Raw genomic sequence first — 12,153 nt, forward strand, 5'->3', positions numbered from 1 at the left:
CTTACAATGACATAACCAAATTAAATAAAAAACACAGTAAAAAAACTACTCGTCGTCGCTATCAACGAGGTCAATCACGGCCGGGCCGTCGCCACCGTCATCGTCGCTGGTGGACCGGTTCGTGACGTCGTCCCAGTCCACCGGATCGTCGTCGGAATCCTCCTCCTCCTCCTCCGCCGGCGCCTGCTGCCACTCCGTCGACGCCTGCTCCCACTCATGCTGCCACTCCGGCGCCGGCATCGCCCCCTGCTGCGCCGCCATCGCTGCCTGCTGCGCCGCCTCAGCCGCCTGGATTGCGGCCGCAATCTCGGCGGCCTCCATCGCCTCCGCCTCTGCCGCTGCAGCCTCCGACGCCCGTACGGCGACGTGGTACCCCGGCGTGTCATCCGGATCGCCGTCCTCGCGAAGGATGACCTGTTCCGGCGGCAAGTCTATCCCCGATGGCGAGGGAGGGGCGGCCGGCGCGGGCGCCGGTGCCGGGTGCACACCGTGGCCGCCGCCGTGTCTGCGGCGATCGTGCGGTGGAGGCGGTGCGCGAAGATGGCCGCTGCGGCCCGTCAGGTCGGGGGTCTCGCCGACCGCCGCAAGGCGGAAGGCGGCCATGACCTCCCAATAGTCCTTCCGGCACCAAAACCGCTTGCGGCCTTCGATGTTGTGCCGGCCGCCGCTGTGGTTGCGGAGCTCCTCCTATGTCGCGCCGGGACCCGGCGTCGCGAAGCCGTCCGCGTCGATCTTCCAGTTGCGTGGAAGACGGCAGCCTGGCGGCACGGGGAGGCAGTAGCGGTGGAGCTCCTCCGTCTCTGGCACTCCGATGCTCGTCGGCCATGCGCCGGGGACGTCGGCGGCGGCGCCGCCGCTGGTGCTGCTGCTGCCGCGGAAGAATGCCATCGGGTGCGGGGAGGTGGCATGGAGGTGGCAGGCAGGCGGCAGAGGGACGGGTGTGGGCGTCGGAGGGACGGCTTGCCGTTTTATAGCGGGGCGGGGAGGAGGCGGGCAGGCGGCACCGTGGCTATTAATGCCGGCGCGTTAATGACCGCGCGGCAGGTGAAGCGACCGCGCGGCAGGCGAGGCGATGCTTTGACCATCGGGCGCCGCGAACGGCGCGTCCGGAGGGGGCATGCCAGGCGGCGGGCCGGTCGGGTGGCAGGTGAGGCAACAGCGGCAGCAACGGCGCGGCAGGCGAGGATCTGACAGCGACGGCAAGCGGCAGCAGTCGCGCGGCAGGCGAGGAGGGGGCAACGGTGGCGTCCGGCAGGCGGCAGCGGTGGCGCGGCAGGCGAGGAGGCGGCAGCGGTGGCGTCCGGCAGGCGCGGCTGCAGGCGGCAGCGGAGGCGCGACACGCGAGGAGCCGACAGCGGCAGCAACGGTGGCGTCCGGCAGGCGGCACGCGCGTGCAACCACCTGTGTGCATGCGCGCCTCGGGCGCCGTGATTGGCGGGCGTCAGGGCACGCGACAAGTGCGGGCTGGCGTGGGGTCGGGGGACGTGGGGGGTGAGACCGTGACGGGTGCGGCGCGACGCGAAATACGACGCCTTGACTGCGAGGGCTACCACCGTGATCGCGGGCGGGCACGTCTGCATTCCTGCCACGTCACCAGGCGCGTGCGGCCGGCCGGTTTAATTTTTTTCCCTCCCGGACGGGCGGGCTGTATTCATATACGTATACCTCCGCCTTTTTTTTGCGGGCCGGCGGGGGAAGCTTTTTCAAAATATGCCCATCCTACCCTCTGTTATGAAGGGGTATTGGGCAATCTCAGCCCTCCTTGTGTTTACAGGGGGTCTACCGAAACGGAAGTGTATAAATAATAGGTTGCAGAACTAACAATAGGTTGATAACTACTCCTATATACGTACTAGTAGAGTGCCCGTGCGTTGCCACGGGCTCTTAAAATAGTTTGCAAGAATTACATGTTAAATTTCACACGTACAAACAATATAACACAAACACAATTATTAAATAATTGAAGTCCATTTTTGCAATATAAATTGATAAAAGAAAAAGATTAACGACATGTCCATGTACCAAATTGAGCGATGTTCGACCTTCACATCTATTACAAAACTATTAATATCTAGATGATGCGCCTAAGAAATTCTTCACAATATTAGGAAAGTTGCATTTAGCTTCACTCGCACGATGTTTTAACAAGTATAATAAAAACTGCTTCCTCAACTCATACCCATCCTGCACAAACAATATATGTAGTTAGTATGAAAATTTCATGCTGAAGGTCTTAAAACATATAACGGACAATACTCACCGCGCAAACCGGCTTGACCAATGCATAAAATGAAAAACAAAATAGCCAGACACATTCCTGCAATTTTTTAAATTAATAATATAAAGAATATAATGATAACAAAAATAAATATTTTTATTATGAATTCATTACCCCTCTATACTCGTTGGAATACCAAATGGAAATAAACGTTGTCATTTAGATATATCGGAATTCCAACCAGGCAGCTTTATTTCGAGTGCTTCTTTGAAATCTCTTGCAAAACTTTTAAATTTTAGTGCATGACTCAAATTTTTGTCCTCTGACGATTGTGATGTTTGAATAGGGTCCATAATATATAGACGACATGCCTCTTTGTCGATGAATGCCTAGGAAAGATAAATCTACAAGTGGAGCTATTAGAAATAACAATAAACCATGATAACATTAGACAAAATACTTACCATGTTGCACGATGAGATGTCTTTGTCTATCCCAGGCCAGCTATCAAATTATGTTGCCAACGTCTGGAAAGTTTCCTTCTCGCAAAACTTTTGACCTCGTGTTGACTCTAGTATCATGGACTATGTAAAAAAAGAAATAGTGTTTCAACATGTTGATACTAATGCCACATAGAATGAAGAGTTACGATAACTTACACAAAATCTTAGATCCATGTAGTGTATAGGAGGGTCTATGAACAATACTCCCTCGTCACATGGCAGTATACCCACAGCGGTGTTGAAGCAACCATTGTCCACTTCTCTCTCCCACCCTCGCTCTTTCTCTCTTTCCCACCCTCTCTCTCACACCCCTCCCCTCTCCCTCTCTTTCTCACCCTCTCTCTCACACCCCCTCCCCTCTCCCTCAACTGTGGACCAGCTTAATTTGCTCAGTGTTACTATACTATAGTATCCTGGAAGCCTAAACATTAAAGAGAAAATTTAACCTTTATAGGGGCTAAGACAACTGAGTTCAGAATTTATACCATCAAATAATCTTAAGTTAATTCATTTGCTGGCCTAGAAAATCGATACAGTGTTGTCTTACTTGCCTAAACTGGATATGTTTCGCTGTTCAGCTGAGTTCAGAATGTCAAATATATTATCCCGAGAAGATAATTTTAGCAACATGCAGGTAATAGCTCATAGGAACACTTGACTAAACATCCCTACTGTAATCAAGTCCAGTTAAAACAAATCAAGTATATTAGGCAGCATTGCTCAAGAAGCAGTAGAAAGTATATTCTAATTAAAATTCTGGAAGCCTGAGATGATCCCAGATGGCCAAAACTTTTAGTGATTGCATACTTCACTATGAAGCCATCGCTTAAATTTCTGAAACAACAAAAATGGGTGATTGTTTCAGACATTATGTCCAGCATAACCTATCTGGAGCACTCTCATGCGGAGAGATCATTGTGCGGACCTAACTTAACAGTCAAACGTCCATAACGTTGAACCTAAATTTTATAACTATCATTTCTCTACTTCTAGTGCCAGTGTGCCACACGCTCACCAGGAAATAAACAAGTGCAGGAAAGTATGGTTGTTATAATCATATAAGATGCAATCTGAAAAACATTTACATGCTATTTGTCACCACATTTTTATAAAAGAGGGCTAAAGTAAAACCAAGTTGCAAGTAAATGCACTATTTGTATTTTCCAAAATGAGAGGAAAACTACTATTCATTCATGACAATTGCCAATTTTACCACGCTCTCAAAAATCATGACAGTGCAGAGGCTGGAGGTCTGGAAGAAACAGAGACCTTCCTTTGAAGAAAAGAATTCATAACGGAAAACTATACCATCTGAGACAGTGAAGCGTTACTCTGGGAAGAAGCTGCGGCATTCACCTCCCCCTGTACTATGGAGGATGGAGAAGCGCTCAAGGGATCCATCCCAATATTCAAGTTCGGTGCAGCACTGGTGAGTGCCGCCCTCCCAGGTGCCAAAACTAACAGTTTGGATGTAGACCTCTCCTTGTCTTCCAATGGCGGCTCGGTTACAGCATTCTGCACTGTGGCAGCCTGAGATGGCTCACCTGAAAATGCCAACTGTCATTCTCACATACTACCAACATAGACAAACTACTCCATTACAGCACTCTCATGGTGCCCGCACAAGGATGCGAACCGACACAATGACACAAATCCAAGCCCACTTCTTCCTTTTTACCAAGTGTAACGGGTACTGTCATTGTCTTTCCAAACTAACCCATCATACCTTGTATCCAGGAATTATGGTTTGTGATAACTGATAACCCATCTTCTGTATTTGCAGCGCCGGACTTCCTCCTCTTCGCAGATGATGATGAGCCCTGGACAGAATACATAAGCATACGTGAAATTGTGGATCAACCAAAACTAACAATCAAATATTGCTAGAAAAAGCATAATCCAGACAATGCCAAACGAGGCACCTTCTGATTGGCGCCCGTATCTCCCTTCTCCGATGACCCCTGGCTCCCGGCATCGCCGCTGTGCAAGCCATATCAGTTGATTTCAGTTCAGCCCACCCGGCCAACAGACAAACAAGAGCACACCGCACACATGCAAGCACAGAAACCACGCCGTACCTCCCGGAGCTGGAATTGATCTCGCCGGAAGGGACACGTCGTGTCTTCCCCACCCTCTTCCCTTTCCCTGCCGCCGAGGCAGACTCGCCGGCCATGTAAGGCACCCCCTGCACAGAGCAGAATGCAGCAGACAATTTCACAACACGGACGCACAACGTACGGTCAGGTCCAATGCGCTAGAATATAAACGAGGGAGGGGAGCTCGGCATTTACCGCGGCCATGGAGGCGTGCGCGTGCGCGTAGTACGCCGCCGCGGGGTGGTGGTACATGGGGAACGGCACCGGCGCGCCATACGCGGCCCCCGGCCCGGCCGCCACCAGGCCGTGCTGCTGCGTCCTGCCGCGAAAGAGGAAAGAAAACTGATCAGAACTCAAAGCCCGCCATCAACAAGGCAACGCCACCACCAGCGCCGCGCCGCGGGTCTGCGGCTCCGGAGCGGCTCTAGGAGAGGAGGATCGCATCGCGTACCTGGGCCTGCGGCGGCAGCGGCCACGCGGCATAGGGGATCCCGGCGGCGGAGGCGGCGGCCGCGTAGTAGGCGTGCATCGAGGCGGCCCACTCCGTGTGGGTTGGGGGTGGCTGGCGGCGGGGCTCGCCGAGCCTGGAGACGAAGGGCGCACGCGGCAGCGGCCACAGCTGAGCCCATCGCGGCTCGGGCCCGAGCTGTGCGTGGCAGTGGATCCGCGGTGGCGTCGGCGTCCTGGGGATCCTAATCCGCAACGGGCGACGTATCCGAGGCGCCGGTGGTGGCGGTGTCCTCGTGATCCACGACGGCCGCGTCTGCCTGGATCGGCATCGGCGGATCCAGCTGCGTATCCTCGGGAAACGAGGAGGAACGGATCGGAGGGCGACGGCAGCGAGATCGCACGAGGACGGCGGCTCTGTGTCCTCGACGGATCGATAGGAGCGGTTTTTTGCGGGGTGTTTTTTCGCTACGTGGGTGGGGTGGGGCGGGGAGGGGACGAAAAAACCAGCGAAAAAAACTCGGACGAAAGTAGTGGGACGAAAAAAACCTTGGAAGTTTGGGCGTGTGCGGACTCGATCGCGGGGTTTTCTTTGATTTTTCGCGGTTGAAGGGATGGTGGGAGGAAGTACCAAAGAAGTACCAAAAAAGACCGAGTGAGGTGGGACGAAAATAAAACTCGAAACGCGACCTACCAACTGAGACATTAGGAGTAGAGATAACAAATATTGTGTATCACCAAAATCTGTATCATTATCGATCGACATAAGCACACAGATCAAGCATATATACCTATAGCGGAAAATTCAGTAACCAATCTAGTCCCCAAGTCCTCAACATCACAGACTTGCAAAGATAATCAATCTCATCTATGTTCAACGAGATATACAACACTCCCTAAAAAACGAGGTATTCAACACTACCTTTGAGAAGCAATTCCTCTGTTCATTCCTCGGTGAAGAGGCTAGTCGTGGCTGCTCTGCTGCCGCCGAATCAGCCGCCACCAATCTGTCGTTCATTCCTTTCCCTGCCAAATCAGCCGCTGACGCTTGTTGTTGACACTGCTACTTGCTTCTCTCCTCTTGATCCCGTCTCCTTCCGCCACCTCGCTGCTCCTCCTCCCATCACCGCCATCAGATTGGGAGAGATGAGAGAGAGGCAGCGACATCCGACGGGGTGAGAGAGAGATCGGAGTGGCAGCGGCGACGTCGTGCAGATGGTTTGTAGGGCGAGTTTGTCTTTGTCGGGACCGGGAAGGAGGTGAGAGCGAGACACGATGGGTATGAGTGTGTTCGGCATATCTATCGACGATGGTGGCGGAGCCGGGCGATGGTGGTCGTCACCTTACTCCAGCGGAGGCCTGGACGGCGAGATCCGCTGACCCCATGACCGACCACAAACCGGAGGAAGGCCGGGGCGTGGTAGCAGGCGACTGTTGCTGCTAGCGGAGAGCCGGAGACCCATCATGCACTCGACAAACTCCCACGAGGCCTGGCGGGGCGTGGCCGCGCGGGGACGGTGATGGCGGCGGTGGCTGCTCGAGGTCGTGCAGGGAGAGTGCATCTTCATCGAGGGGATCGAATGCGAGGCTGCACCCGTGCAACAAAAAAAATTAAAACAAATACTAGAAAAATTCAAAAAATTCTAAGAAAAACTTGTACGGTAGACAATTTGATGTGTGAGGTCCGCTTCAATTTTCAAATCATTTGGACATCTCAACAGCTCTCAGCAAAAAAGACAAATTGATGGTCTGTAAAAAAGTTTACTGTTTATGTACTGTTTTGGTCCGATTTGTTTTTTTTGCTGAGAGCTGCTCAAATGTCCAAATGATTTGAAATTTAAAGCGGGCCTCACGCATCAAATTTTCTACCGCACTATTTTTTTGATTTTTTTAAAGTCATTTACCCTTTTTTCAATGAGTTTTTTGGCTGCAGCTGACTCTTAATCTACAACTCGTTTCTCTTAGCTATCATTTCCTCTCTTTCAGCTCAACAAAAATATAATATTTAAATTCAAATGCTTACAACCTGCTTGTATTATCTTATTATAAGTGTTCTAAGGTATTCCCTTCTCATAATACAATCAGGCCTCTTTGATTCATAGGATTGCAAAAACACAGAAATAGGGAAAACGTAGGATTGAAATGGCATGTCCATTGGATCCCTGTAAGATTTGGGTTTGTTTGATTGTATCACGGGAAAAACAAAGGATTTCTTCCAAGAGATTGGAGTGGATGTTAGAATTCCTATAAAATATAGTACAAATGAATCCTTAGGAAAAAATCCTACAGAATTCAACCCTATGAATCAAACGATCAACGTAGGAAAAATTTCTAAGGATTCTAATCCTTCAAAGATCCTATAAAAATCCTTTGAATCAAAAAGACCCTCAATATACTCGCATGTTCTATATTATGGGATGGACGGAGGAGTGACAAATATGACTGATTACAGCACAGCCTGCTCCTGAGCCCACTTCTACCAGGCCGGCAGGCCCCTTCACCCCAAAAAAAGGACACGTCAGGTCCCTTATTATTTCATACAGTATATTTTTGCAGCAAGCACTACACCTGTCAACTGAGCACTGAGCACATGAACATACACTGTGTGCTGTGCCCGACATGTACAGTACAATCAATAAAGAGAACATGGTAGCAGAACAGCAACAGGGCTTGACACTTGCACCGATGAGGCCATCTTCTAAAAACACCCCTCGGAAACCTGCATCGTCAGCAGAAAGGCCTTTTTGATGCACAACTTTGACTGCTAATATAAACAAAATTATATGGATCTAGCTTGTATAAATGATATCATCATATTTGTCTTACAAATGGTTTTATTTCATAAACCTTTATATTAATTCTATCGACATACTATAAGCGAAAATCATAGTCAAAATTGTGTCAAAGATCAGAAAACGTTGACCGCGCCTTATATTTTGGGAAGGGGGAGTAGTTAGCTAAAAATATGTATTCTTTATTAATATATAGCCCACATCACAATTTCGCCGAGTTCTTTGAAGTTCGTGCTGCAGTTGACTCTTAATCTACAACCCGTTCTCTTGTCTATCATTTCCTCTCTTTCAACTCAACCAAAAATATGTCATTTAAATGCTTACAACCTGTTTATATTATCTTTAATTGCTCTAAGGTATTCCCGTCTCATAATACAAGATGTATATACACAACCATCTTAGGGAGTAACAAATATGACTGATTACACTACAGCCTGTTTCTGAGCCCACTTCTACCAGGCCCCTTCACCCAAAAAAAAAAGGACACGTGAGGTCCTTTTATTATTTCATACAGTATATTTTCAGAGCGATGCTATACACACGACGAAATTGCAGCCGACATGCGCACGATCCCATGTGGCAGCATCAGCAGCGCTCGTACATGCAGGAGGTAGTTGGTTTTCGTGTTAGGTGATGCATGCACACTGTGTATCGTCCGCAGATCGTCCAATCATGCCGTGTGTGAAGCCATTTCGTTTTTGCAGCAAGCAAAGCGCCTAATTACTACACCTGTCAACTCAGCACATGAGCATACTGTGTGCTGTGCCCGACTTGTACAGTACAATCAATAAAGAAGAGCAGCAACAGGGCGCTTACACTTGCACCGATGAGGCCATCTTCTAACAACACCCCTCGGAAGTCCGCATCGTCAGCAGAAGGGCCTCTTGTCGCCGCCGCCGGCCGTGCCGTTCCGCCGTGACACCGGCGGGATCCTGAAGTGCCACAGCCGGCCGGTCTCCCCCACCCGGAACCTCTCGCAGAGGAACTCCTCGGCGTACATCCTCTCCACCCTGCGGTCCACGTCGTGGAGGAACACGTCGGTGTCCCCCTCGCCGCGCCTGGCCCGCGCCATCGCCGCCGCCGTCCATATAGCCGCCATCCTGCCGGGCGCCGACGGGAAGTACCCCTTGGGCGCATCCACCATGAGCATGTCCCACTCGTTCTGGTACACCTCCGGCGGCAGGTTGTGCAGCGCCAGCGGGCAGTCGGCGTTGCCGCGGACCCGCAAGGGGGCGTCCCCTTCGGCGTCGGCGCCGGGGACGCAGGAGGGGAAGTTCCGGTAGGAGCGGAAGAGGACGTCGGCGTGGTCGAGGCGCGTGCGGTACCTGACGAGGTGCGCGCGCAGGAACGGCGACTGCGCGCGCACGATGCGGTACCACTCCGGGTCCTCCTCGAGGAAGACGGTGACGCCGCCGGGGTTGAGCGCGTGCCAGAGCGGCGAGTCGTGGCCGAGCCCGAACACCAGCAGCCGCAGCGGCGCGCGGCGGCGCAGCACGGCGAGGGAGAGCGAGATCTCGTCGCGCGACTGCTGCGGGACGTCGGGCGTGGTGGCGTAGTAGAGCGCGGCTTCGGCGAGCGCGGCGAGGCCCGGGGGCGCGTACCCGTCGCCCGAGGGCGCGGTGACGGCCGGCAGGCACGGGAGCAGCGGCAGCAGCGGCAGCGGCGAGGTGAGGAGGGTGATGACCAGCAGCGACGCCGCGACGAGCAGCGCGGCGGCCGCGGCGGTGGCGAGGCGCCCGGGGGGCTTCATGGCGTTTGCTGTTTGCGGTGGCGGTCGACGCGGTTTCCCCTCGCGCGCCCTGGACGATAATGCCGCGCGGCCCTCTCTTTTTCTGCCACCACGTCCCGGTGTCGGCCCGCCCAACGATGCGACGTCTCTTTCTCTCTGCCGATCGTTGATTGGCTGCGTCCTGCATGCATGCCCATACGGGGCCCTCGTGCGGACACACCAACCACGTGGGTTCGTCTGCTGGGATTATTCGAGTGCTCATGGAATAATTACTTTTGACAAAAATGCTGATGCCTTCGAAGTTCATTTCAAAAGCCAAAGGCCAAAGGTTGTTATTTTCCAAGGAAATTTCTATACTTTTTCGTGAGCAGGAGGTCTGATCATCTAAGCGGAAAGAAAGCACTCTGTTCTTCGGAGATGAGAAAAGGAAGAATACCCTTCAGTCTGTTTGCCAAGACCTTAGTAGTTATCTTATGCAAAACATTACATAAGCTAATGGAACGGAACTGCGAAAGTAGCTCCGGTGAGTTAGCTTTCAGGATCATCACAATGATCGTATCATAGAATTCAGAAGGAGTCATTGCCCCGTAAAGAAAATCACAAACTGCCGTGCACACATCATTCTTTACCAACGACTAGTGTCGCTGGTAGAAGAGGGCAGGGAGACCATCTGGTCCCGGTGCCTTCGTCGGGCCCATTTGAAACAACGCCGCTTCAATCTCATCATCTAAAATATGGGCTGTGAGCTTTCTATTCATATCATCCCAAAACCAAATGCTAAATGTTATCTAGTAACGCATGTGCATCAACGGATCCCTCTGATGTGAACAAAGTCTCATAGAACTTGGCTTACATCTCCCTCATCTCTTCATCCACCATGCATCTCGAGCCATCCTCACGACGAAGCGCGCGAATGGTGTTTTTTCACTTGCAATGCAACCCTTGTTCTGGAAGTACTTCGTGTTCTGGTCACCGGCCCGCAACCAATCAACACGCGATCGCCGTCGGTACAGCAGTTCCTCTCTCGCGTATATCTCTCGCAACTGTTTCTCAATATCTCGGACCTCCAGTGAGGATCTGGTAGCGTCAGCCCTGCTGCGTGCTTCCGCCAGCTCCGTCTTGAGCTTCGCAATCTGCCTCCTAATGGACCCAAAAACCTCCCTTGCCCACTGTTGCATGCTTCCCGTTAGCTTGCTCAACTTTTCCCACACTGCAGCCACCGTATTTTCGTCTGTCCCGGCATCTGCCAAGGCTTGTTCAACCATTATATCATATTGTTCATGCCTCGTCCATGCTTCTTCAAACTGAAAGGGTCGCGGTCCTCTATCCTTTGTGCCTGGAGCTGTCTCCAACGCTCTTACCAAGATAGCTTGGTGGTCAGATTCCTCAGTCACAAGGTATTCAACATATGTCTCCAGGAACAAGTCCAAAAGGTTGACGGTGCAAGTAGCTCTATCGAGTCTGACCTTAACATTATCCACCCCATCGCGCTTATTATCCCATGTATATGGATATCCTGAGAAGCCTAGGTCCGCAAGTCCACACTCCGCCAAGCAGTCCCTAAAATCATCCATCTGAGAAAATGGTCTTGGATTACCTCCTAGTTGATCCGTTTGGAAAAGGGCCTCGTTGTAGTCTCCAACACATATCCATGGGAGGTCGTCTTGTGCTTTTAGATACCGAATAGCATCCCACGACTTCTTGCGCGGGTCTGTCTTAGGCTCCCCATAGAAATCAGTGAATCTATAGGTTTTGCCCACCCACACCATTTGTGCATCAATGAAGCATTGGCTCCATGGCCTTACCGTGACATGCAAATTTTCTCTCCACCACAGCGCTAGACCCCCACTCAACCCTTGACAATCCACGCAACACCACTCCTGAACCCAAACTCCATTTAAGTTTCTCCATTGCTTGCGCCTTCTTCTTCGTCTCCGAAAGAAACACCACCGTTGGGTTGTATGACCGTATCAAGTCCCGTAGTTCGCCAACTGTCGAGTCCAACCCCAACCCTCGATAGTTCCAGGCCAGGAAATTCATGGCGACCGGCGGTCCCCTGCTTCGAGGTCCATCGATGATTTATTGTTTTCAGATAAGCTATCAAACACCGTGGATGTCTTCCTTCTTGTATCGTGAACGAACACATCATTTGCCATCTATTTATCCGGGTTGTTCTTCGTCACCCAGTACTGTCTAGGACCTCTCTTCCTTCCTTCAGATTCAAACCTTGAATGGTAATTGCCGTGTTGCACCGGGCGGTACTCCTGTCTGGGCCTCCGGACAAAGTGACCTCTCCTCCTTTCCTCTCTCCCACCGTACCTCTCTTTGTCAAACTCCACTTCACTCCTCCTTATATCGCATTGGTTCT

General features: G+C 51.7%; 2 protein-coding genes across 10 annotated transcripts; both read right to left on the bottom strand.

The window, feature by feature from the left end:
- Window positions 1-1,935: 1,935 nt before the first annotated feature.
- LOC123072512 (DNA-binding protein EMBP-1-like) lies at window positions 1,936-5,722 on the bottom strand. 8 transcript variants are annotated; one of them, XM_044496073.1, is made up of 10 exons: window positions 5,269-5,722; window positions 5,013-5,136; window positions 4,800-4,906; window positions 4,644-4,701; window positions 4,448-4,541; window positions 4,030-4,265; window positions 2,683-2,802; window positions 2,393-2,607; window positions 2,261-2,317; window positions 1,936-2,184 (listed from the first exon to the last, which is right to left on the bottom strand). In XM_044496073.1, the coding sequence occupies exons 1-7, from the start codon at window positions 5,298-5,300 to the stop codon at window positions 2,731-2,733; spliced, it is 723 nt and encodes a 240-aa protein (XP_044352008.1). In that variant the 5' UTR covers window positions 5,301-5,722; the 3' UTR covers window positions 1,936-2,184; window positions 2,261-2,317; window positions 2,393-2,607; window positions 2,683-2,730. The 8 variants fall into 8 exon arrangements, with proteins under 8 accessions (XP_044352008.1, XP_044352007.1, XP_044352010.1 ...); XM_044496072.1 differs by having other exon boundaries at window positions 2,393-2,622; XM_044496075.1 differs by having other exon boundaries at window positions 2,878-4,265.
- Window positions 5,723-7,542: 1,820 nt separating this feature from the next.
- Window positions 7,543-9,920, bottom strand: LOC123072513 (probable methyltransferase At1g27930). 2 transcript variants are annotated; one of them, XM_044496078.1, is made up of 2 exons: window positions 8,873-9,919; window positions 7,543-7,983 (listed from the first exon to the last, which is right to left on the bottom strand). In XM_044496078.1, the coding sequence occupies exon 1, from the start codon at window positions 9,804-9,806 to the stop codon at window positions 8,925-8,927; it is 882 nt and encodes a 293-aa protein (XP_044352013.1). In that variant the 5' UTR covers window positions 9,807-9,919; the 3' UTR covers window positions 7,543-7,983; window positions 8,873-8,924. The 2 variants fall into 2 exon arrangements, with proteins under 2 accessions (XP_044352013.1, XP_044352014.1); XM_044496079.1 differs by lacking the exon at window positions 7,543-7,983 and adding an exon at window positions 8,343-8,785 and having other exon boundaries at window positions 8,873-9,920.
- Between the last annotated feature and the right edge of the window lie 2,233 nt (window positions 9,921-12,153).

Source organism: Triticum aestivum, chromosome 3B (genome assembly GCF_018294505.1).
Source record: "Triticum aestivum cultivar Chinese Spring chromosome 3B, IWGSC CS RefSeq v2.1, whole genome shotgun sequence".
NCBI classification, from domain to species: Eukaryota; Viridiplantae; Streptophyta; class Magnoliopsida; order Poales; family Poaceae; genus Triticum; species Triticum aestivum.

Excerpts from the sequence above, each read along its gene's own strand:
- LOC123072512 (XM_044496071.1), bottom strand. The coding sequence starts at position 5,300 with ATGCCGCGTGGCCGCTGCCGCCGCAGGCCCAG. Across the intron at positions 5,137-5,268 it reads CGCTGCCGCCGCAGGCCCAG|GACGCAGCAGCACGGCCTGG; the intron begins GTACGCGATGCG and ends CTTTCGCGGCAG. Across the intron at positions 4,907-5,012 it reads CGCACGCCTCCATGGCCGCG|GGGGTGCCTTACATGGCCGG; the intron begins GTAAATGCCGAG and ends TGCTCTGTGCAG.
- LOC123072513 (XM_044496078.1), bottom strand. The coding sequence starts at position 9,806 with ATGAAGCCCCCCGGGCGCCTCGCCACCGCCGCGGCCGCCGCGCTGCTC.